Source organism: Echeneis naucrates, chromosome 7, assembly GCF_900963305.1.
Source record: "Echeneis naucrates chromosome 7, fEcheNa1.1, whole genome shotgun sequence".
Lineage (NCBI taxonomy): Eukaryota > Metazoa > Chordata > Actinopteri > Carangiformes > Echeneidae > Echeneis > Echeneis naucrates.
This window is the reverse complement of record NC_042517.1, coordinates 685,123-711,160: the sequence shown is the minus strand read 5'-3', so window position 1 is coordinate 711,160 and position 26,038 is coordinate 685,123. Positions and strand designations below refer to the sequence as shown.

The window sequence follows — 26,038 nt, the reverse complement described above, 5'->3', positions numbered from 1 at the left end:
TGGTTCAGATCAGATGATCCAGTCTGGTCCTCCTGTCCTAATGTCAGCTTGGATTTATACTTCCATTCTTTAAGCTCTGCTTTTAAGTTCAACTTAAGTTCAACTAAAAAAGTTTAGAATAAATATTTGTCCGACATTTCAGACTCATCACTTCCTTTTTTAAACAATTCTCTACTTCAAATGTATCAATACTGATTCCTTTTCCTCCTCTTCCTCCTGCTGTGCTCAGGTCACACTGTGGTCACAGACAGCAGAGGGTTGTATATTTTCTTCCCGTCTGGCGATCTGGATCCATGAGCCAGCAGCTCCTGGATGGTGATCCAGTTGTCCAGGATTCTCCGGTTCCTCCTCTTCATGATCTTCTTCTGGCTCATTAACAGGATGTTGTTGCTGGGAGAGTCCTGTTGGGGCTGAAGCTGAAGATCTTCAGCGCCCCCTGCTGATGATGCAGGGTCTCTGGAAACAAAAACAAGTAGAGTCCTGAAAGCTGAATGCTTCCTGAAGATATTTATTGTTATTTCAGACACAAAATATTCTACTGAACAAGAGAACAACAGAAACAGAAACAAGTCTAAACTAATGCAATTTAACCAGATATGTTTCTTAACACAGCCTGCACTTTAACTCTCTGTAAAATGATTTTACTTTATCAGAATGTTGAAGCCTAAAAAGCAAATCAGGATCCACCTTTATCCAGATTTTCTGCGCCCGTGGTTAGATTTTGTCAGTAACTATATCAATTAAGATGTTTCAGGACTTTGAGGCTCATTAAGTCTTTTTCTTTACTATTATTTTTTTTACTTACAGAATATTTCAATTTATTCAAATCTAATTTTCTTTCTTTCTGGCCCTTTAAGAAAACAGCTGATGGATGTCTGTGGAGGTTCAGAGCTTCAGTGTTTCAAACACAAACCAACACCACGTTCACTGTTGGGGGATTTCTACAAACGGCTGTGTGACTGATAGATTACTGTTTGGGCCATCAGGGAGTTTGACAGATTTTCACCGTGACTCTTCTCAGCAGCAGGAGGTAAGAGGATTTAGTTTGTTGACACTGATCTGATCTTAATCTCATGATATGGTGGTGAACAAAGAGACAAGCCTCAAAGAAATCCATCAAAAAAAAGCTTTCATTTATCCAAACAACCATTTAACCCCAAAGCTCCTTCTAGATTAAAGGACTTAAAATGTTTAAATGAAGCGAAATGTGTTTTTTGTGGTCGGATGGTCGTTACCTGTCTCCTCTGAGATAGTCCAGACGGCTCTGCATCATGAACTCTCGTCGTCGTCGGTACTCTCTGGCTCTCAGCAGCTGCTGCTTCCTCTCCTCTTTGCTCCAATATCGGCCCTGAAGAGGAAACAGTCAGGAGGTTTAATCACCTCTGAGTCTCCTTCAGATGGTGGAACTTCTCTGAGCTGAATCTACCTGTTTCATCTCGCTGGCTGCATCGTCATCGGTCGTCATGCCGCTCCGTTCCTCCCTGATCTTCATGGCTCTGGCCTTCAGCAGTCGGTCCCTGACCGGCCGTTTGGCCACGTACCGAGTCCCATCGCTGCGGATCTTCACCTGAACACAGAGAACATCAGTCAGAGTCCACCTGTGTCCTCCACAGTCCGTTTTCTCACAGAGCTTTAACGTTTCTCGGCCCTTCAAACCTGATTTTTGTCCCCATGAAGCTCCACAGTAGAAAAGCCCCCTACAAAGTAAATAGATGGCACTTTGATAGCACTGTTCTAGTCTTTCTGAGTCCAGAACAGACCAGGGGCACATTCAAACTGCACACCAGCAGTCAGGTATCAAATTCATATTCAGATTTTATTTTTGATTTTTTTTAGACTTCAGTACAGTCTGACTTATTTTTTCCAACCAGCGTTCTTTAGAAAGACTGAAGGTTTAAGATTCTTCAGGATGGACTCCAGTTTTCAGACCTGGAGTCTAGATGTTTTCAGTCCAGGAAGTGGAACACCACGTGTTGTCCACGAGGATGTTCTTGTACCTACAGGGTTGTAGTTATCTGCTCTCAGAATGAGCTGCGGAGTGACTTCCTGTTTACCTTCCACTCCATCCGTTGTGGCGAGGCTGCCGGTGAAGACCCAAGTGGTAAGGCCAGTCCCAACCGGGAGGCCCCTGTGTGATGGTCCTCCAGACTACAAGGGGCACTGTTCACACTCCTGGGGCTGCCCGGGCCACTGCTGCCCGCCGCCGTCCCCCTGTCGTTGCCCTCGGCCCTGGTTCTGTCCCTCAGCCGGTCCAGAGGGTCCACCAGGCCCTCGGAGGGCAGTGTCATACAGCTTTGGTAGCGCTCCGGGGGTTTGTTCTGGCCTCGCCGGCTGAAGTAAGGACTGGACTCTGCACTTCCACCTCCGGCCCTGTGGGGGGTTCCACCTGCAGCGGGGTGGGGGGATAGAATGTCAAAGACAGAGAAAATGAAACAGAACGTGGAGTTCTGTTGTCAACAAACATCAGATGAGCGTAGTTTTTCACCAACAAACACACCTTATTTGAAGGTTCGGTCTGCTCCATCGTTGCCTTAATGACAGACACAAGCTGCTTCTTTTACCCCCATGAGGGGCAGTTTAATGGATGAATTCACAGCACAAATATCTAACACTTTTGTCAGCGTTGTGTCTCTTTCTGACCAAGCAGACGGAGAGTTGATTGTAAACAGCAGATTTCCTTATTTCCAACATCCTGAGTGGAACACAGCCTCTAACGGCATCAGTGTATTTCTGTATTTTTAAAATTTGAACTCAAGTTTCTGCACATTGTTTGAAAAACTTAGTTTTTTGAGTTATTCAAAAAGGCAGGAAACATTTTTTCAGTGTTTCAGTAGAGAAACATCATTTTGCGTACCTGCTCTAGAGCCCCGCCCTCCATCGGCCATGCCCCTTCTCGAAGATGACCCCGCCTCTCTTGTCAGAGACCTGAGGATGGCAGCAAAAGTCCAGTTTTATTCAAATGGAACAAAAATATACACAATTTAACAGAAAACAAACTGTTGACATCAGTGAAAATCAGAAAGTACCTGAACTTGGACGGAGTTGAGGGGGTGGAGCTTGAGCAGTTGGCCGTTTCGTACTTCCTGGAAGAGTTTGGGGAGAAAGAGCAGCTGAGGTTGGAGTGGCGTCGCTCTCTGTCCCGCCTCTGACGTCGGGGGGTGAGGGGAGAGTTGAGAGGGGGGAGGTGACTGAGGGGGAGGAGAGGGGGTGGAGACATCAGTGTCCTTCCTCCTTCATCTTCTTCCTCCTGGAGAGGCGGGATCTGCTCGGTGCTGACCAATGGCGTGCTGCGGCAGCTCTCCCCACCGGTGTTGTAGGCGCTGGTGCTGTCTTTGTCGTCAGAGCGTTCCCGCTCTGGGAGTTCATTGATGGCAGACAGCTCATGATGGTGGGGGTCATCTTCGTCGTCATTCAAACCTGCAGAAATATCTTTATTCTTAATTTTCCACACTTCACTCCCTGATTTAAATCTGTTTCACAGTGGTGAATTTCCTTGTTGTCATGGTCACCTGGTTCGGGTCGCCCTGCCCCGGCCGCCGCTGTCTCCTCCTCCATCATCCAGGCTTTGAGGCATCGCTCTCTGAGCTGCTGCATCTTCTGGGCACGGAGGATGTTGCGGCACTTGAACTCCAGGTGGCGGAGCTCCTCGTCGATGAGTGCCATCTCGTGCTCACTGAAGGTCTCATTGCAGTTCAGATCCACCAGTGAGGAAGAGGAGGCTTCCTCTGGTCCTTCCTTTCCCGCCTCCTCGTGTTCCTCCTGGTCTTTGGCGTCTTCACCGCCAACGGCCTTCGCCACCTCTCTCTGCTGTTTTTCGTTGCGCCTCTCGTACTGACATTTTATCTCCAGCAGCTCCTGGTAGCGTTGGCACTCTTCCTCTGTCAGGCCCGGCATCATGATCATCATCGTCAGAGGCTGGTGGTGGTGGTAGTGCTGCAGGTCAAAGGTCAAAGATCAGTTATCAACCAGAGAAAAAATTCCCAGAAATCATAATATAGAATATTTTTGTCTGAAGGGTCCAAACAAAATGTTCTAATAATGTTCTTCATGTTCCTGAAGATCTGTAAAAGCACTTAATGGACTGTCAGCGGGACCGGACTGGACTCATCTACCATGTGGTGGTGGTGGTGGTGGTGGGGGCTGTAGGCCGGTCCTCCTGCCCCCCCTCCAGGCATCCAATCCAGTCCAGGCAGAAAGTCTGAGCTGAGCTGGAGGTCACGCAGGTGGAGGAAAGGAGGCGTGGCGTCTCCCCATCCGTGTCCGGGGCTGCAGATCGGCCTGGTGCTTGGTCCAAGTCCTGGACTGGGTCTGGGTTCAGGAGACAAAGAGCACTTTCTGTGGGTCACTTTCTTCACCAACTCTGATACTCCCTGACCGGGTCAGGGTCAGGTCCATTCTGCGGTGCTACCTGGGGCTGGGTCCTGGTCTGAACTTCCTGGTGCTGCCGGGGGTGTTGGTGGTGTTGGTGTTACAGGCACTGGTCTGGTCTCCTAGCTGGTCCTGCTCCGACAGCTCCTCGTAGCGGGTGCTGTCGTCAGTCCGGCCCACGCCACTGTCCAGCTCCTGGCTGTTGGACAGCAGCGGCGCCAGGCTGAGGAGGGGGGGGAGGGGGACGGGTGGGTCTCTGTCCTCATTCTGTCCTTTCTCTCCATCCTCTGCCTCATCATCCTCCTCCTCCTCCACCTCTACGGCCCCCGCTGCCCCCTCTCCACCTTCTCCAGGACATGCCAGGCAGCCTTCTCCTCCCCCGCCTCCCCCTCGGTGGAGGCGATAGTACCTGGGAAGGTGTGAGGAGGTGAGGGAGGCTCGAGGGTTTTGGTGGAAGCACCCCCCCTCCATGGTCAGCTCCATGTCTTCCTCTGGATCAGCAGGATCATTCTGGAAACACGGACAGCATTTATCTTAAATCAAAACAGAAGCGTTATGACAGGCCTCAGTGGACCGGTCCGTCCCGCTGTCCGTCCATGTTAGAAGCTGAAGGAGTCACACGTCAGTGACGGTGCAGATTTTAAAGGGAGATTTGTGCAGCTCTGTTGGTGAACTGATGCAGAACAGCTGCTGGCTGTTTTAATAGGATTCTCTGCAGGAAGCAGCTCCACCAGCTCTGACTCCAAAGATGAAGAAAAAAGATAATAACAATCTGATTTTCTCTGTGGAGCCTTTTGGTAGTTTCACTGTATTAATGTAGCAGCTGGACCAGATGGAGGTCTACCTCCAGACTGTGAGGACATTAAGATGGACAGCGTTCCTTAATAAGATTTTGTTTTCTTATTTCTGTAATTAATGTATCGCTGCCTTTATTTTTGGCAGCAAATTGGATCTCTGCTTGATCAGTCGGCTAAATCTGAGTGGTTGTGTTCAACCTTCGCTTCCTTAATTTGTTACTTGTCTTCTCGATAAAACATCCATCATCTCCTGTCCCGTCGTCACGAGCACAGCTGACAGCTGAAGTGTCGGAGTGTCTAAATACAGACTGACTGACTGACAGCTCATTTGTGTGTTTGGCAGAATGTACGCACACAGACACACACACACACACTGAATATGTATGAAGGAGTATGTTGCACTGACATGTATGAATTTGCTGCGCTGCAGTTTCTCTTCCGTCAGCAGATGTGGAAACATCCTGGGAGCTGCTGTCATGTTACACACATTCATCATGTGTGTGTGGAACGACACGCACACACTGTGTGAGTCCACTGTACAACATTAATGATGTGAAGAAAAGGCTCATCGTAAACACAAGGAGGGTGAAGGAGGAGCTGACCGACTTCAGGCTCTCAAACAAACTACATTTTTAATGAGTTGAAAACCAAACAAGGACCCCCCCCCAAACACCCACCTGCCTAAATATCCACCTACACCACTTTCGCTGTGGTGTCTGTTGTACACTGTGTTTGGCATTTTATGTGCATTATGTGCCAGTATGATAAATTTAAACTGTGAAGGTATGCTGCTGTTGGAGCTCTTTGACTGAAACAGGAAGCTTTCTGACTGATTCGTTTATTTCCTGTCGTTTGACGGTGTGATGATGAACATGAACTTCAGTCAGCAGCTTTCATCTTACTCAGTGTTCATATGTTCAATGAACTGTTTTTACAGCTGGGGGGTTTAAAGCTCCAACTAAGTTAGTCCAGTCAGTTTTCCACATGTTGGTCTGAACAGATGAAACATGGAAATGAAGTCTGTGACCAAACGGTGGCATAAAAGAAGGCTTTGATGGCTCTGTGCTCCGTCGATCTGTCCGTCCCACCTGCAGCCATACGAAGGGAAAGTAGGTTAGTAAAGCAGGCTGAGTGATGAAACGGGAGGGAAACTTGGGCCTCAAGTCAGAAAGGTGACGACTATTTCTGGAGCTGAAAATGAAGCAAACCTTCATTTCAGAGCGCTGCAGAGTTTCTACTGGAACTGACTAAAGATTCAACCTGAAGCTTTGACCAGATGGAGGTGTTTGGACCTCACAGGTCTACAGACAGAAGAACATTCAATCAATCTGTTTTAACAAACAGTCAGCCTCACCGTGGCTCTGCAGTAAAACTAACGGAGGAACCAAAGTCAGTGGGATCCGTCTCCGGACCTCCATAAATCTGAGGAGAAACTATCACAGTAAGTTCTTTTGGGTTTCATGGGAGGACAGAGTCTGGGACTGTTCCCCCATCAGGGACCTTCAGACTAGGTGTTGTGTTGTCACCTCTATGTCCGGCCTGGCGAGAAGCAGAGAGAAGTTGATGCTGTCCTCTCTGGTCAAAATGGCCACCGCTTCTTCTCTGTTCTGAATGTCCACTCCATTAATCTAAAGGGGGGGGACAACGAGATCAGGTTCTAAGATAAAATACAGAATATTAAACACTTTTTGTTGCTTCCTCACATCATCAAGTTTCTTTCATTTGTCAATATTCAAAAGTAAAAATTCATTTTGAAGCAGCAGAAGTGTTTCTGTACTTTTCTACTGTAAAACTTCTGTGAGGTGTCTCAGGTGTGTGTTTGTCTGACAGGTGTGTTCCCCGGGCCACATCCATCCGAAAGTCCTTTCATCTCTGTGGTGACGGCTGTCACGGGAACCAGCACTGACATCACTGGTCCTGCTGCAAGGTAACCATGGCGATGCCAGGTCCAATGCTCTATTCTTATCCCCCTCCTGCTTCACCTCGTTTCTCTGACGGTGTTTTTTTAGGCCGTCAGTTGGAGGGACAGCGGATAATGAGAGGAAATGTCAGGGAGATAAATTTATTCACTCTCATTTCTCATGGCTGAGTCTCTCTGAGAAGAAATCAACACACGTGTGGGATGTGTGTGGTGGGGGGGTCCAAACATAAACACAGGTTAGTCTCTCAACTACCCCTGCTTTGTGATGCTTCAGTATTAATATTCTCACAAACTCAGTCCGTTGGCATTGGCATGGCATGGTTTTAGTTACTTTGAAGAATAAAATTAAGTCGGTGATGGACTAAGAAAGAGGCCACGCCCCCAGTTCTTCCTAATGTTAATCATTAGAGGTCACGGCCTTTCAACCTGAGCTGCGTCCAGTCAGCTGATTGAAGAGACGCCTGCTGTGACATCAGAGAGGAATTATCTGATCATCAGCGTGCAGTTTGACAGCAGCGCATTATGGGCTCTGGGTGACAAAGCCCCCCCCACACACCGACACCCCCCTCCACCTCAGTCTATTTTTAGAACAGCAGTAACTGGGCTGCTAACGACTGCTCTGATTGGACGGCACCATCTGAGTTTCAGAGTTCGATTTCAGTGTTTTTCCAACTCCATTCAAAGTTTGGGGTTTTTTTTTATTCTGCAGGAAACAGATTTAACCGACCTGAAGGTCAACATTCAAAATCAGGACAGTATAACCTCTGGGGAGCCTGATCATGGAAACACGAAATCCTCTTTGGACTTTAACTCGTCTGTCATTTCTCTTCAGGCTCATCAGTTGATTTAGTTTGTTTTAGGCAGATTAACTATAATATCCATAAATGTTCCACAGAAGGTCTCCACACACAAGAATTACATTGACCTTTTTAAGAAAATGAAGATAAATCATGTCGGACGTGGAAACACTAAACTCCCCTGAAGGAGTTCTGATTTTGAATGTTTAAGATTTAATCCTTTCAGTTAACGACCTGTCACCTGTGGAGCATTTACCCCATAAATATAATTTAAACACAATTCCAGGTAAATATTATATTAATGTGATTGTCTGAATTTGGACAGAAATGTTGTGATTTCTGCTTCACGACTTTTCATTATTTATTGTTGTCATGTCATTTTGTTTCTAGTTGCTGGTTATTTTTCTAGTTAATTTTATGTTGAAGCTTTTGGAGGAGAAAAGATTTGACGCTTCCCTTCAGGATTTTGAGTTCAGCACTTCAGTCCAAACGTTGGTACCTGTAATATTCGGTCTCCTTCTCTGATCCGTCCGTTTTTGGCTGCGATGCTGTTTGGATTGACCTGAAAAGAGGAGGAATAAAGGAGGGATGAACAGATAAATAAATGACCAGAAAGTAAAGAATGAATCTGCTGAATGAACAGAGGAAAAGAGTTATTGGTTGATGGATGATTGAAAAGATAAAGTCATGAATAAAGTGATAACGTGGAGACGAGTTGGATGGAGGAAAGATGTCACCTCTCCAACATAGATCCCCAGATCCTCCTCCTCGTCGGTTCTGTAGCAGACCGTCAGGCCCAACTTCTCCTGCTGGCGGGACTTGTAGAGCTCCACCTCCTGGATAAAATGGGAGAGATGATTGGTTTAGGATGTCAGAGCTGGTCTTCAGGAAGTCCCTCTCTAGATGTCAAAGGTCCACCTTGTCAGGACATTGGCTGTTATTCATCACTCCGTGGAGACTGTAACATGGACACACTTTGAACGTGGTCTCACTTTCACTTCAGATCCAAGTGACACATGAGTGACTGACAGAAATGATAAACCTGCTACATCATAGACCAGACCCTCTCAGATCACCAGTCCAGATCTGAACATAAACATTTAAAGCTTAAACCAAAAGCACTTCAAACCAGGATGGACTCATCAGGTCTGAGATGGAGAGGAGCAGGAAGTGATTTACGGAGCTAATGAGATGGAGATGGAGCTCGAAGTAGAAGAACAGGAAGTGTGCTCGGCGAATGGAGCAGGACTGATTTCTGGAACGGCCGTCTCAGGAAACAGAAGTGAACGAGCAGAGCAGAAAAATACATTAACACATTCAGCTAAAAAAGACATTGTTTAGACATTCAGAGCTTTAAATCCAAATTTCAGTCCAGATTCCATGCTTCTGGATTTCTGGATTATTTTCACTTTTTTCCTCCCGTCCTTCCTGTATTTCTTTTCTCCATATTTATTAGTGTCTATTCAATAATTTCATTATTTTTATCCTCATTCTGCTGTTCCTAATGAAGCCTGACCTGAGCTCTCCCTTCTCCTCCTCCTCTTCTTCAGCTTCTTCTCTTCATTCGGTGTTAAAGGCATTGAACCCCAAACTATGAAGGTTAAAAGGGCCTTAAAACCAATCATGGAGCATTTGTAGATTGCTTCTGTGCAGCTGTGCAGGAAAAATTCCAGAGACATTTGCATGAAAAAGAGATTTTGATTCTTCAGTGTGAACCACACAGAGAACTCTTGACACAAATATTCAGATCGTTTTCTGGTTCTCTTTATTTTTGTCTCTTTCTGTTTCAGTTCAGGCTGGTCCAGTTCTGCCTGTTTGGGTTTTTGTCTTTGCCTCCTGTTGCCTCATCTGTTAGTCTTTATGGTCATAATTTGGAGGTCACGTGTGCAGGCAACCTGTGCTGTTTGTTTCGTTGTGTTTTGTAGTATTTTGTTCATTGCTCAGTGTGACACAGTTGTATTCCAGAGGTATCATCAGCTGACAGGACTCGGGATGTGGAGCGGACGGATGGTGATTCTTTAAGAACATTATTCAGAACATAGAGAGTTGCTGTCTGACTAAATTATTATTCTGTTAATGGTGATGTTTGTCTTATGATGACGCAGCAGCAGAGCTCTCACCTCGTACTCCAGGTCGTCCTGTCTGTCCACCTCATGATGGGACACATCGAAGTAGTCGTTGGGGTCGTTGAACTCGAACACGCAGCTGAAGGTCGAGACAGAAAATCAATCAGTCACACCAACAATATTGATTTTTCATATCTGGAGACCGCAAACATAACTGATCCACAAACTGCAGGTGAGGACGCACAACTCATTGATCCCGTACGGTCCCATGAGGTGAGGGAGGGGAGGTGAAGGGGGAGGCGGCGGGGGGGAGGAGCCTCCACGGCCGTGGTGGCCTCGGCCCCTTCCCAAAGTCATGATGTTCTGGAAGCTGATGTCCGTCTGCGTGGCGTTGTCGACACAGTCAGGGATAGTCACCATGGTAACCGATGAGAAGGAGGAGCTTCTGGTTCCATTGCTGCTACAAACTAATGTGCCTGAAGGGGGTGTAACAAAAGACAGAAAAGGTCACCACACCGTGACGTCATCCATCATTTGTGAGCTTCAGGAAAACGTTTACTGAGCTGATATATCAGGGTGGAGGAAGGACATTTTCCCATAGACTTCAATACAATAACACACAGAACACTTTCTGAGCATTGTCCAGAAGTCATTGAACGCACCACAAGTGTCAGTGTTGGTGACACTGAACTGATTAATTGAATTTAGATATCAGATGATTAAATATTGAAAACGTGTTAATTTCACATGGAGTTGAATTTCACAGAAAAATATCTTTCAGCTGTAAATGTGTGTTTCCCACTGGATAGAAAATCTGAGTGAAAAAAGCAGACAGGCGGTGTAAAGCTGCAGTAACATAAGAAGAGAAGATAAGTCCTTATAAAAGAATGCTGTATGAATGAGGATGATGGAAGAGAGGAAATGATGACGAGGAACGCTGAGCGGAGGAGAACCATGGAGGAGATTCTTGTCAAAAACGTGTGCGATGAGATGATAAGCAGCTAAAAACTCTCCGTTTCTGTCGGGGGGGCCGGTTTACCTTTCCTCCGGTGACTCTTGCGGGCGGAGCCTGGTTGGTGCAAAGGTTCCTGGGAGTTCTGTGGTCTGTCCAATGGGAGCTGAGAGTGTCTCCGTGCTCTGACCTGAGGAGGGAACAGATGGAAGGGCCGTCACTCAGGTTTATCATTTCTGTCCGGAGGGATTCTGATTTTCATTCACTCCCTGAAATTTATCTAGTTGGACTTTAAAGTCGTTAACATGACTCAACACTGCAACAACAACAACAATAATGTTTCCTGGGACACAGGAGAGAAGATCCAGATGGGGCCTGGGCTTCCTGTTTTATTGTGTAGTAGTGCTTTATGTGCTTCCACTCCCTGATCCCGGTCTGATTCCGATCACTGTCTGACTTTTTCTTTGTGGATTTTACCGGAACTCAACTTTTGTCTCCCTTAGCGACCAGGTGTCTCTCTGTCCAGATTTCAGCAGCAGCTGGATCCTACATTTCCCAGGATTCATTAAGGTCAAAAAACAGAGACAGAGACAGACTTCCCTTTAAAATGTCAGTCTGATGTTTCTGCTGGTCTAGCATTTTAGAACATGGACCTTTAAAAAGCGATGTGTCCTGGTTGCTAAGTGGCAGGAGTCATGGTAACAGTGAGGATTGCAAAGGGAAGCTCCTCCACAGTCCAGTCTTCAGGGTCTTCAGGGTCTTTGGGGTCTGGGAAGGTCCAGATCTGGTGGGTCAGGTGCCTGAACTGGGAAACAGCTGTTATGAGAAGTGTTGTGTTGTTTCCATCACTTCTGGATTCACGTGCTGTCAAACTAATGAGGATGTTTTGTCTGTTTGCTTGTGTCCTATTGCTGCAGTGCACTGAGCCCTCCGGGCCTCCGTACACACTGATGTAAAGTCTGTGTTGTTTGAAGCTGCTTTTTTCTTGCCGTCACTCTAACTGACTCTCTCTGCCTGTTTTGTGTTGTTGCTGCCTCTAACTGCTTCGACACATGTTTTGTGCAACATGTTGTAATTTTGAATGTCTCACTGGAGTCGACCTGTTCTGGACTCGACCCTGTTCCAGAGCCTTCACAGGGTTAGGGTTCAGGCTCGGAGCTCAGATTTTAGACTCTTGGGGGGCCTCAGGAAAAGACAGAATAAAAACTCCCTTAGTGGCAGATAAACGCCTCACGGAGTGCTTTGGGCTGGTTTGTTTGGTCCAGAAAACAGGGAAGCATCAGCAGTTCGGTCCAAGAAGAAGGCGGAATAAAGATTATTTTACCCCTTTTTGAAACACACTAAATGTCTAATAGTGATTTGAAACTTTGACTATTTTAGCTGCAGCGAAAACCGCTCAATGAGAACTGAAAGCACCAAGAATAATTCACGTTAAGAACAAAGGTGATGATTAATGAATCAAACCAGAATTTCAAAATCAAGCATGCAAGGAATAATGATAATAATTATAAAAAACTAAAGGTGAGTATCCAAGGTCATAATGAATAATTCAGGTCTCTGGTTTTAGGTTCTTCAGCCTCCATCTGGTCCTCCAGTGTTTCCAGACTGGGATCCGTAGTCCAGCGTCCTGAAGTGGCTCCAGAAGACATCTATCAAAACAAACAGCGAGCTCTTTTTACCCATAATCCCCCAGGCGCTCACTAAGGGTGGTTTGTTTCAGAGAAGTTTCAGAGAACCATAAAAACAAATCTGAAATGATCTTAAATATTCTGAACTGGATAAATAAAGAAAAATCTTTCTTTACTCTTTCCAGAGCAGGTGATCTTCTGGGAAACCTCCTGTGAGTGAACCTGGAAATTTAACAAGTCATATGTTGCCAGGGGACGAGCCAAGGAAGGAGACGGTTGCTATAGAAACAGCCATCACTTCTTCAGTGTGCTGGAGTAAACCAGTGTCAGTATTACTGTATCACAACACAACAACACAACATCTGATTCATCAGCGTTAGACTCTGCTCCCAGCTGGTCCACATTCTCTAATCAAGTCTAGAACCAGCTGCAGTATTTGGGAGCAGTTCTAGTCCTCAATCTTCAGCAGATCCTGAAGAAGGCCAGATCACGATTTGTTCTTCTGCTCGCTGATTTATTTCCCAACATGTTCATCTCCCGTTGGACTCCCCAGGCCTGGTTCTGTCTGGTCCAGCTTCTCAGGTCCTGATACGGTCAGTCCAACTCCAGCTGGACTTTGTGGGTTCCTGTGAGTCATCTCAGCTTTCAGTCAACCTGCTCATCCTCAGTCCAGAACAACAGCTACAACTACGACATCAGCCACATTCTCATGTTGTGTCTCCTCAGCTTGTGTTTTTTGTGGGTCCGCACTGATAACAGTTAGTGTTTGAAGTCTGTTCACACGAACCGTCATAACTCAGAGACGGAAGGCCGAGCAGGCGACAGAGCAGGAGGAAATATCTCCATCGATCATCAGCTCCACCACAGAAGGGACCTTATTAAAGATGACTGATAGGCAGCAGATAGAGGCCTGGAGCTCAGGATGACGGATGACGTCAGTGTGTGTCCTACCTTTGTGTTTCCATGTCTGTCCATCGGCCGCAGAGAGTTAGTCCACCCTTTCTGCTGGGAGACAGAGACAGAAAAACACAGAGAAATATTTAATCTTTTTTCCTCCTGATGGTTCTTCCTGTTTATGGAGAATCAGCTTTCTAACAGCTTCATTGAGCCTCAACACACATTAAAGGCACAGCGTTACCCAGAAGCTCCAGGTCCAGGACTTTCAAGACCACAATCTGAGGACCTGAGTTTCTTTATTTTCGTATGACATTGTGTTGCGGTGACCTTCAGTAGGACTGTGAGTCCAGAACAGCTGTGGACATTTAGCTGCTAAAGAGGTGGAGGAGACCAAACACAGAACTAAAAGAGCCTGAACAACGAACTGTGACTCATCAGGGAAAGATGTGAGTGTTGTATGTTTCAGATTAATGTCACTGTCAGTTTGTTTTTCAGTCTGTCGCCTCAAAAAAACACCCAAAACATCTACAGTTCTTCTTTGCGGGCCTATTTAATGGACATTTTCAGCTGGACCTTCTTGCTTCATTCAACAGCCACATTAAATTCACATCACAGTGTTTTGCTCAAGGGCACAGACTGCAGGCAGAACAGATGCTAATTCACAGGGAACTCGCCCCCCGCCCAGTTTCTCTCCCACCTCAATCAATGGCTCATAACGAGCTAACGCACAACGAGCTGCCAGCGACACACATTAGCATCAGAAAGAGCGAACGGGCGGCGTCACTTTGGGGCCGAAAGAAACACCTGCTCAGAAAACATGGAGGTAATTATTTATGGGAAGGTTCAATGTTTCCATTCAACATGTGTGTGTCTTTGTTACAGTCAATCTAATACCTGAAGACACATGAAGGAGGCCGCTGACAGACACACTACCCTGCTGCTTCCAGGTGAGACAGACACACACCAGCTCATAAATACCTGAATAGATGCATACAAACACACGTTTCTTCTTCTCTGCCTTTTGTTTCAGAGCTCATTGTCATGCATTACATGGTCTCTGCAGGTTGACTGACAGTGTGTGTGTCTGTGTGCGTGTGTGTCTGCATCAGTCAATACTCATGATTATCTCTCAGGACTGTGAAGTCAGTCAGTTATTGTGTTTCATCTCCCATTAACAGCTGAACAGAGTGTGTTTGTGTGTGTGTAAAACAAGCACATGTTCTTGAGTGTGTGTTTATGGAACATCTTTGGCTCTGGTCTGGTTCTGATTCTGGTGTCTGACCCACCATGACTCCCCCCGTAATGTAGTTGTGTTATAAATAGACTTTGCTTCCAAAACGAAATGTGAACTATTATGAACACTGGAGTCCAAAAGACTGCGAGAACGTCACCAGAATGTGAGTGAAACTTACTTTAAAACACAGAAATGCAGTTCTACAGAATTTTGAAATGTATCTTGTGTTGATTAATTTGCATTGAAATAGAAGTGATCGTATATTTTTTAATGTCTGCGAAGTGAAGTGGCGCTACAAGAGCATAAACACAATCACACATCTGATGAGTCTGTAAATAACAAACTTAACAACCAACACGTTGCACAACATTTAATCAAACGTTGCAGTGAAGCGGTTCAGGTTTCAGTTTAATGGCTGGATGTTGTGTTGGATCTGGAGGCCTTCTGGGTTTTGAATAATGTTGATAACCTTGATGTTCGGTCCGATTGATGCTTCGTTGTTTTTGTTTGTCTGAGTGCATTGTTCTTTTTGTCTTCCTGTGCTGGATAATTACAACAATCCCCAGCTCCCCGTTGTGTTCCGGCTCATCGTACCGGTGTTTGTGTGTGTGTGTGTGTACACCGGCAGAAATCACAGCTCAGTGAAGTGTGAAATAACACACGAGGAGGAGCTGACTGGTGTCTCCTGTTGGACATGCTGTCTCTCCTGGACCGGACCAGGTCTGAGGCCTGAACAGGACCAACGTCCATCAGGAGCCATTAGGACTGATTGATTATTGAGAAAGACGCTCATCTGTTCCAGGGCGTTATTTAACAGTTTGCTTTGAGTTTTAAATGACAATTTAAGGTGAATGCTGAACGTGTCATCAGCTGCCATTAAACCAGAACCTCTGCGGACATGATGACTGAGTTCATCAACGCCGCAGTTTCAAAAAACATGTTGATGATTATCAGAAATATAAATGTCCAGACAGTCTGAAGGTCTGAAGGACTGAAGGACTGAAGGTAGACCTCCATGTGGTCTGTGACTGTAAAGTCTTCTGGAACATTCTTTCAGGATTATATTTGTTTGCTTCTTCTCCTCCTCAGCTCCACCTTCTCCTGTAATTATGGGTCTTCCGGCTTTATAAAACCAAGACAGCTGATGGAGTGATGGGTGATGTTTGTTTCCACAGATGGGACTGGACGGGTGAACAGATGGACCTTGGAGAGGAAACAGACATCATCTGAAGTTCTTCGTCCCATCGAGGTTCTTCAGGGAAGCTTCAGACGGTCTTCGCTGACAGCAGGAACATCTGGAGCTGAAGGTGATTATCTTTATTTATCTTCATGGCTCTCATTGTTGAGTGTTGGAGCCTCCATCAACGTCTCCACCTCCTGGGGCCGACACACTCCTCCTCCCTGCTCATTAACTATTTACTGATTCCATCAACACACAACTCCAACACATCTATCAACACACACACACAAATAGTTCCACATCACCACACTTTCCTCTGACATTCATCTCTTTCACCCAACCACTCCCTGTAGTGCCTGAACACACACACACACACACACTAAGGAGAAGGAGATGGAATGAGGGATCCATTTTTCATTCCCAGCATGCTGGCATGCCAAGGGAAAAGCAGCGGTTCTATAATCATACCCGAGGGAGGGAGGGAGGAACAGAGGGAGGAAGAGAGGGAGGAAGGGAGGAAGGGAGGGAGGGAGGGAGGAAGAGAAGGAGGGAGGGAGGAAGAGAAGGAGGGAGGAAGAGAGGGAGGAAGGGAGGAAGAGAAGGAGGGAGGGAGGAAGAGAAGGAGGGAGGAAGAGAGGGAGGAAGGGAGGAAGGGAGGGAGGAAGAGAGGAAGGGAGGAAGGGAGAAAGAAAGAGAGGGAGGGAGGGAGGAAGGAAGGAAGGAAGAGAGAGAGGGAGGAAGGGAGGAAGGAAGGAAGGGAGGGAGGAAGAGAGGGAGGGAGGAAGAGAGGGAGGAAGGGAGGAAGGGAGGAAGAGAGGGAGGGAGGAAGAAAGGAAGAGAGAGAGGGAGGGAGGAAGGAAGGAAGGGAGGAAGAGAGGGAGGGAGGAAGAAAGGGAGGGAGAGAGGGAGGAAGGAAGGAAGGGAGGGAGGAAGAGAGGGAGGGAGGGAGGAAGGATGAAGGAAGTAGGGAGGGAGGGAGGGAGGAAGGAAGGAAGGGAGGGAGGAAGAGGGGAAGGATGAAGGGTGGAAGGGAGCAAGGATGAAGGAAGTAGGGAGGGAGGAAGTGAGGAAGGATGAATGAAGATAGGGAGGGAGGGAGGAAGGTAGGAAGGATGAAGGAAGAGAGGGAGGGAGGGAGGGAGGGAGGAAGGATGAAGGAAGAGAGGGAGGGAGGCAGGGGAGGAAGGTAGGAAGGATGAAGGAAGAGGGGGAGGAAGGTAGGAAGGATGAAGGAAGGGAGAGAGGGAGGGAGGGAGGAAGGATGAAGGAAGAGGGGGAGGAAGGTAGGAAGGATGAAGGAAGAGAGGGAGGGAGGGAGGGAGGGAGGAAGGATGAAGGAAGAGAGGGAGGGAGGGAGGGAGGAAGGTAGGAAGGATGAAGGAAGAGGGGGAGGAAGGTAGGAAGGATGAAGGAAGGGAGAGAGGGAGGGAGGGAGGAGTTTGAGATGGAGTTGAATTCAGACGGTGAAATTAGAGGAAACTAAAATGGAGGAGAGCAGCATAAAGAGGAGATTCTTCACTTTAACTCCGTCAACACAAAATGGGAGACGCACACACACTCGTCATTCTAGCCTGAGTTATTCAGACGTTTCTTAAAGCTGACTTGCTGATTGTTGAGTGAGGAGATAATGTTACACAAAGCTGAAGGAAACACTGAGCACAACAACACAAACCTGAAACTAATATGAAGAGGTGTAGTTGTTGAGTTCTGTGGTGCTTCATGTGGACCTGAGCCGTCAGAGGAGGTTTCAGTCTTTATCTGCTTCACCTTCATCAATGCTCCGGACTCTCAGCGTAATGGCAGTCAAGCTGTGGAGGACCTCTGACCTCTGACCTCTGACCTCTCATCATCTGCTCCCTGCAGCTGACGCACAAATCATCCGAACACACAGAAGCTGTGATGTTCACACACGTTTCCTCGGTTTAAATTGAAGACATCGAAGTCTTTATTAAGCTGGCTGCACTCTACCACAGACAGGAAGAGCCTGAAACCTTCGTTCTATCTACTGACCATCAGCAGGTTCTGTTGAAGTCTATGGGAAAATGTCCCTCCTCCTCCCTGATGAGTTTCTGGTCTCAGTGTGAAATACAACAGGATGTTCCTTTTTTAAATGAAGCTCCATTTAGAAGCTCCATTTAACAGACAAATTACAGACCAGAAGCTTCAAACAGCAGCTACAGACACCAGATCAACAACCATCTGAAGATGAAAAACAAAGGAAAGAAAAGTGGAGCAGAAGGATGTGGTCAGTAATGTGTACATCATGAAATCAATGTGAACATTTTCCTGATCAACTCTGCTTCTTCTGTTTCTACAAACCTGTGTCATCTGACACCAACCAAGACGGCACTGTGAGTACACACTCACCTCCACCTCCAGTCTTTCTGTGAAACAATCACTTATGCTTCATAATCCAAACACATTTCCATTTGGCTCCAGGCTTCAGTCACGTTTGCACGTTTGTGAAGCAGCTTTAACCGCCGACTGTGGACAACAACAACAGCAACACAACTTCACACAGCTGCGTTCAGTCAACTGAAACTATCTGGTTACGTCCTGATGATTAAAAGACGCCAGCAGGCACACAATGTCTGTTGTGAGTCCACGTTCAGAGTTGACAACACAACTTCACGCTTCAGAGCTGCAGCCTCGTTCTGCTTCGTTTCAGCTTCTCTGTTCAGACGGAAATGTTTGTGTTGAGGAGATACCAGATGAGGATCAACCTGCGGTTTGTTAGAAATTGCCTCATCTGCTGTAATTTGTGTTGCCATTTCTCCTCCTCATACAAATCAGTCAGTTCCACTGAAAAAAAGCCCAAACAAACATATTTTAACCTGTTAGCTGAAGAAATGTGAAACCCAAACACCTTCAGCTTCTTTACTTCAGCTGTTACTCACACTCACGTTCAGCTCGTCGCTCAGCGCAGTGATTTACTTTTCATTTCCAGGAAACGCAAACAAATCATGTAAATAAGATGCAGCAGATCATTTGAACTGGATTATTAGCCTGCAGCTGTAAGAACCACACACACACTCAGTCCGCTGTTTGTTCTCATTCATGAGGTTATTATGTAAATCCACAGAACTGAACCTCCTGCACATAAACATGTATCACCGCTTTAATGTTGTTCCAGACTCTGATTGTAACAATCATCACTTCCATTAACTTTGGCTTTATAAGCTCAGTTCTGCCTTGCTCAGGGCTATTATGTCTCTTTCTGTGTTTAAAGAGCAGAATATCATTTATTTTCTTCATAAATGGAGAGAAAAATAAGAAGGTTGACTCAGAAACTTCATTATAGACCACCGCCATCTTTAAAATCCAAGGCGATATGTATGATAATAATAATAATAAAAATGAGTCATCTGTTTCTCTCTTTCTATTTCATCGTAATTTTGCGGGTCTGGTTTTTGCCATAGAAATAATTTTTTACTTTAATTTCCTTCATTGCCTTTTTACAGAGAGAGACATCAACACAAGAAGAAGTTTGGTGTTGTGACATTTTAACATGAATATTTAATGTAAAAACATCCAGTTCCAGTTTATTTACAGGTTCACTGGGATTTTTATTTGTCTAGTTTTTGTCTGTTTGTTTTTGTCAATGATACCAATTCTAACAAGTAAAACATCAACAAAATCTGAAACATGATGCACAAGAATCTAAGACACCACTCCTGATGCTAAACTAAGCTAACATCAGAGCTCTGCTGAACAAATGCTCCACTAATATCACACAGCAGCGTCCGTCTGTCTGTCATGACGCCAATAACCAAGTGAAGCCGTTTACAGGAGCAGCTGGTGTGTGTGTGTTTCTTTCATTCATTACAGCAGATCTGACAGCTCCAGTGCAAAAAAGCATAAATACAGCTTCCCTAATGACCTCTGGTTTCCGCGGCAACAGCATCCCATTGACACAAATCTGACAGAGAGACGGAGGGAGTGTGTGTGTGTGTGTTAGTACGGGGGGGCATACTGGGGAGGAAAGGGAGGAAGGAGAGAGAGAGAGAGAGAGAGAGAAGGAAAGAGGATAGAGGAGAAACTGCAGCTTCATTAAGGCTCCGTCCAGCCTGAGGTCGAGCCTTCAGTCTCTCTCTCTCTCTCTCTCTCTCTCTCTCTCTCTCTCTCCCTCTCTCTCTCTCTCTCTCTCTCCTCTGTCTCTCTCTCCCTCTCTCTCTCTCTCTCTCTCTCCTCTCTCTCTCTCTCTCCCTCTCTCTCTCTCTCTCTCTCTCTCTCTCTCTCTCTCTCTCTCTCTCTCTCTCTCTCTCTCTCTCTCTGGTCAGTTTGGGGCTTAATAGTTTTACAGCATGATGTGTGAGAAAAAGAGGAACAACAAAAATGAAAAATACATACAAAAAGACAAAAGTGTGAACTGTGAGCTGAAGAAAGGACAGAAGAAGAAAATCAAATGGGGGGTTGGGAGGAGATTAAAGAAACAGTGGAGGTGAAGATTAAAAACCTGGGGGGGCGTTAAGAAGAAGAGCAAGACCAGGTGAAGACTGAAGGGGTAGGAGATAGGAAGGAAGGGAGGAAGGAAGGAAGGAAGGAAAGAGGAGAGAGAAAGAAAAGATTGATCTTTCCATTTTATATAGTGAGAGAGAAAAGAAGACACAAGACAGGAGTGTGTGTGTGTGTGTGTGTGTGTGTGTGTGTGTGTGTCCAGACAGGTCCATGAAGCGAGGAAATAAAAAAAATTAAATTAACCTCTTCACCTGCCAGCTTCAACAAACACACTCACAGTCACACAGACACACACACACACACACAGCTCTTTGATTCGCTCAGTGTGAGCCTGAAGGCACCAGAGAGGCGTTCAAAGTCTCTGAGGCAGCGTGGGAGAACGCAATTCAACCTGCAAGATCCCCACAACGTAAAAACAGGAAGCCGACAACTGGTCTGCTTCTGCACAAATCTACACAAACACACTTGTGATATCAGCAAAGTTGTCATCAGCTAAAATACAACATATGACAGAATGTGTGTGTGTGTGTGTGTGTGATTAATGAGGTCTGTAATGGATTCTGATGACCTCAAGAGATCACACTCACTTTGATAGACACGCTCTGATACAGAGCCAGGGTGTGTGTGTGTGTGTGTGTGTGTGTGTGCACGTTGTGTCATACAGTTACTAGATATTTCAGCTGATGGACCCATTATCGATTTAAATGAGTGTAAATGACTGTGTGTGTCAGTCAGCAATCTGTCATTGCATTACTGTTACCATGACAACAAAAGCTGCCAAACTATAATAACAAGCTCCTTTAACCCAAAATAGGCTGTGACCACAGACAGGTCCAGAACCAGAGTCCAGGACCAGAGTCCAGGACCAGAGACCAGGACCAGAGTCCAGAACCACAGTCCAGAACCAGAGTCCAGAACCACAGTCTAGGACCAGAGACCAGAACCAGAGTCCAGGACCAGAGACCAGGACCAGAGTCCAGGACCAGAGTCCAGAGCCAGAGTCCAGAAACCAGAGTCTAGCGCCAGAGACCAGAACCAGAATCCAGGACCAGAGACCAGGACCAGAGTCCAGGACCAGAGTCCAGAACCAGAGTCCAGAACCAGAGACCAGGACCAGAGACCAGGACCAGAGACCAGAACCAGAGTCTAGGACCAGAGACCAGGACCAGAGTCCAGGACCAGAGTCCAGAACCAGAGTCTAGGACCAGAGACCAGGACCAGAGACCAGAGCAGAGTCCAGGACCAGAGACCAGGACCAGAGTCCAGGACCAGAGACCAGGACCAGAGACCAGGACCAGAGACCAGAACCAGAGTCTAGGACCAGAGACCAGAACCAGAGTCCAGGACCAGAGACCAGGACCAGAGACCAGGACCAGAGTCCAGGACCAGAGTCCAGAACCAGAGTCCAGAACCAGAGTCTAGGACCAGAGTCCAGGACCAGAGTCCAGGACCAGAGTCCAGAACCAGAGTCCAGGACCAGAGACCAGGACCAGAGTCCAGGACCAGAGTCCAGAACCAGAGACCAGGACCAGAGACCAGGACCAGAGACCAGGACCAGAGACCAGAACCAGAGTCTAGGACCAGAGACCAGGACCAGAGACCAGGACCAGAGACCAGAACCAGAGTCCAGGACCAGAGTCCAGGACCAGAGTCCAGAACCAGAGTCCAGGACCAGAGACCAGGACCAGAGTCCAGGACCAGAGTCCAGAACCAGAGACCAGGACCAGAGACCAGGACCAGAGACCAGGACCAGAGACCAGAACCAGAGTCTAGGACCAGAGACCAGGACCAGAGACCAGGACCAGAGTCCAGAACCAGAGAACAGATGCGGTCGGGCTCAAAGCAGATTCAGGACTACGGACAGCTCCTCACACTGTGTGTCTGTTGTCGATCTGACATTGTGTATTGTGTTACTGACTCGAGGAAACACAGCAGGAGAGCTAACTGAACAACAAACATGAAGGACACGAGTGTGTTTGTGTGTTTGAGCAGAATGTAACACACACACACTCTCCTGTGTGACCTTTACAGAGTGTAACTAGGCCAACCTGCAGTGATGGATGGTTCTGCAGACACACACAGTTCTGTCTTTGGTTTCCTCCTGAACACAGGAAGTCTCACCTGGAACATGATCCTGTACTGCTCCTCCGGACGTTTGACCACGCACATGTTGCAGCCCATGATGACGGCTGACCCCCGTCCTCTCTGCTGGTCCCTCAGGAGACGCAGTCAGTCATCCAGCTCATCCGGCCTCGGGTCAGTCCTCAGGCTAACAGGCTCATCTGGATTTAAAAGGGACGAGTCAAAGAAACACAAAGATCTTTTCCATCAGAACCTCTCAGAGACTCAGACGTCTTCTTTGGGTTTCCCGGTTGGTTTCAGACAACTGTGCCACTTCCTCAAACCCAGCTGAGGTCACTTCCTGTCCTCTCCTCCTCCTCCACTTCTCAGACAAAGAGAGTAGGACAATTGCAGCTTTTATCTGGGGGGGGACAAAGAGACGAGAAGCTGCGTCTCTTCATCAGACAGAAATGTCCTTTTTATTCAGTCTTTGCAGGCGAGGACGACGAGTTTGGTGGAGTTGTGGGCGACAAAATAATCTGTTGACCTGTTGAAGGTGATGAAGGCTTGTGTGTCTAATGCTTCACCACCTACACACTGAGAGTGTCTGTCCTCCACGTGCACACGTACATGCACAGTCTGTCTGTGTTTGCAGTATCGGACAGGCTTTTGCAGCAGAAGTCAGATTTTCTAGATCAAACTGAAGAAGTTTCCAAAAGACTGTGTTGCCTTCACTGTCACTCTGGATAAATCAGTTCAGTCTGTCAGCAGAAAAGGGACACATTCTTCAGTTAGTTGGATGTTTGCAGCTGAAATTGTGAAAGATTTCAGACTGATGACTGGAACTTTAAGGTGGAATGCAAACAGTCAAAGAATTTTGCTAATCTGGAATTTTAATTTAATTTGGAAATCTAAATGAGCAACAACGGCGGCGGCGCTGAATGCACCGTTGGAGTAGTTTTCACTTCGGTTCAATAATTCATCTGAACATCAGTGAGCGTTTAAACTGATGCCACAGACTGACGGCAGCGATCTGCAGATAAAACATCACCCTGAACTGAAAACAAGACCCAAAATCACTGTTTTCAAATGTCTCATGTCACTAATTGATCTGGACAAAGCTGGAGTTAAACAAATAAGAGCTAAATATCTACAGTAACACAACATCTGTCTGCAGTTTATGTTCAGACCAGCAGCTTCACTTTAAACTGTTGGAGAAACGTCTTAATAATCTGAGTTTATGGAGATTAATCCAGATTTTAGGAAGCGAGGGAAGTTTTTCTCAAACAGCGAGAACCTGAAGCTTTTTATTGGAGTGGTCAAAACTACTTTGTGCTTCTCTGCTGTCCGATAAACTTCTGTTCGTGCTTAAAGATCAGCTTTTTAGGCCAACGTGACTCTGTGAGACGTTTGTGCTTTATCTGGTCTCTTGTTTGTTTTGGAGGGATGATGGGATTACACGTCTGCGGAACCAGCTGCAAAAAGTGGACCTGAAACATGTGACGCCAACAGGAGCAGAGAGATGATGTCACTGACAGGCGACCAATGAGATGACCAACTGTTGGAGAAAATCCAGAGTTCCTCCAAATAAGGTTTCAAAAGCCCAAAATGGCTGACGGAAGGTGACGTCAGGAAGAATCCGCTCCCCAAACTCGTCCTCAGAAGGACCTGGACCCGTCCGCAGACCGACCTGGACCCGTCCTCAGAAGGATCTGGACCCGTCCTCAGACCGACCTGGACCCGTCCTCAGACCGACCTGGACCCGTCCTCAGAGGGATCTGGACCCGTCCTCAGACCGACCTGGACCCGTCCTCAGACCGACCTGGACCCGTCCTCAGAGGGATCTGGACCCGTCCTCAGACCGACCTGGACCCGTCCTCAGACCGACCTGGACCCGTCCTCAGAGGGATCTGGACCCGTCCTCAGACCGACCTGGACCTGTCCTCAGAAGGATCTGGACCCGTCCTCAGACCGACCTGGACCCGTCCTCAGAGGGATCTGGACCCGTCCTCAGACCGACCTGGACCTGTCCTCAGAAGGATCTGGACCCGTCCTCAGACCGACCTGGAACCCGTCCTCAGAAGGACCTGGACCCGTCCTCAGAGGGATCTGGACCCGTCCTCAGACCGACCTGGACCTGTCCTCAGAAGGATCTGGACCCGTCCTCAGACCGACCTGGACCTGTCCTCAGACCGACCTGGACCCGTCCTCAGACCGACCTGGACCTGTCCTCAGACCGACCTGGACCCGTCCTCAGTCCGACCTGGACCTGTCCTCAGACCGACCTGGACCCGTCCTCAGACCGACCTGGACCTGTCCTCAGAAGGATCTGGACCCGTCCTCAGACCGACCTGGAACCGTCCTCAGAAGGACCTGGACCCGTCCTCAGTCCGACCTGGACCTGTCCTCAGAAGGATCTGGACCCGTCCTCAGACCGACCTGGACCCGTCCTCAGTCCGACCTGGACCCGTCCTCAGACCGACCTGGACCCGTCCTCAGTCCCAGCAGCGTCTGATGTGTTACATGTCTCTCCAAACTCCAGGTCGGCGCTCTTTCCAACAGACTGTTGCGTTTGCTGCCTGAAAAACACAGTAATCTGTAAAAGTTCAGGTACTGTGCTGTTTGTTTTCCGCCCCCCTCCCTCACCCACTGATGGTCCTTCAGATGGATTTTGCCTGCAGATGACGTCAGTCCAGCTGGATGGGTGTTACCTGCTGCTCCTGTCACCGAGCATCACTTCTCTGGTTTTATCCAGCCACCTCCGCCTCTTAGCTGCTGTCTGCCACCGACACTGGACCCCGACTGTACCCCCCCTCCACCCCCCGGGATCCTGCCAGACCTTAAAGAGCCAGGCTGAACGAGGAGGAGATAAAGGGAACTTCCTCTCTGTCTGGATCTGGATCCAAAGCTGGTTCAGACTTGCTCAGATGCTGGTTTAGATCCCACAGGTGGCTCCACAGAGTCTGATGAAATATCTCTGCTCGGCTTTTATCGGTTCAGTAAATTTCCCGGCGTTCCTGCTCCAGCAGAGTGGGTCCTGTTTTCCTCCTCTCCTCCAGACTCCTGAATCCAGAGAAACACAAAAATATGAGATTTCTGTTTACCACTGATAAAATAAAACGTATGAACACACACAGAGGTTCTCTTCATTTCTCTGAATTTCCACATTCTGAATCAAATTGGCTTTCAAATTTGTGCCACTTAACTGTTTTTGTGCCTAAAGACAGCAAAACAACCTGTAATATTTAACACAACTACACAACAGTACAAATGAAAGTCTGAAGAACAAACCCTCCTTCTCTGTGTGATGTTGGCTCTAAAGGTCGGGGGGCTGCTCCAAATTGTTTCCAGCAAAAATCAATGATCAGGAAATTGATCGGTTTGTTTAAATTCAGTCAAAGATTACAGGACATCTAAGATTAAACATATTTACGCTGCACAAACGTCAGTTTGTCCTCACATAACGAAACTAATTGCTGAGCTTCAGCCTTTTACTCTATCATTTTCATTTCATAATCAACGATAATCGAATAAACATCAGAAAATCAGTCTGCTGGTTCCAGCTGCTGACATCTGAGGACACTTTTCCTCGTCTCATTCAGGAAATTGAATCTAATTGAGTTTCATAGCGGCTGAACAAACAAAGAAGACATCAATGAGACAGGTTTAAGTTTTACCA

At 47.0% G+C, this 26,038-nt stretch overlaps 1 protein-coding gene across 1 annotated transcript; it reads right to left on the bottom strand.

Annotated features, from left to right (window-relative positions):
- Nucleotides 1-230: 230 nt before the first annotated feature.
- Nucleotides 231-22,479, bottom strand: LOC115046184 (PDZ domain-containing protein 4-like). The gene is made up of 17 exons (XM_029506386.1): nt 22,420-22,479; nt 13,481-13,534; nt 10,989-11,091; nt 10,194-10,425; nt 10,004-10,088; nt 8,621-8,719; nt 8,383-8,445; nt 6,692-6,793; nt 4,409-4,878; nt 4,113-4,335; nt 3,510-3,933; nt 3,027-3,429; nt 2,855-2,925; nt 2,055-2,386; nt 1,427-1,567; nt 1,236-1,348; nt 231-456 (listed from the first exon to the last, which is right to left on the bottom strand). Exons 1-17 carry the CDS (start codon nt 22,477-22,479, stop codon nt 231-233), a joined length of 3,201 nt encoding a protein of 1,066 aa, XP_029362246.1.
- Between the last annotated feature and the right edge of the window lie 3,559 nt (nt 22,480-26,038).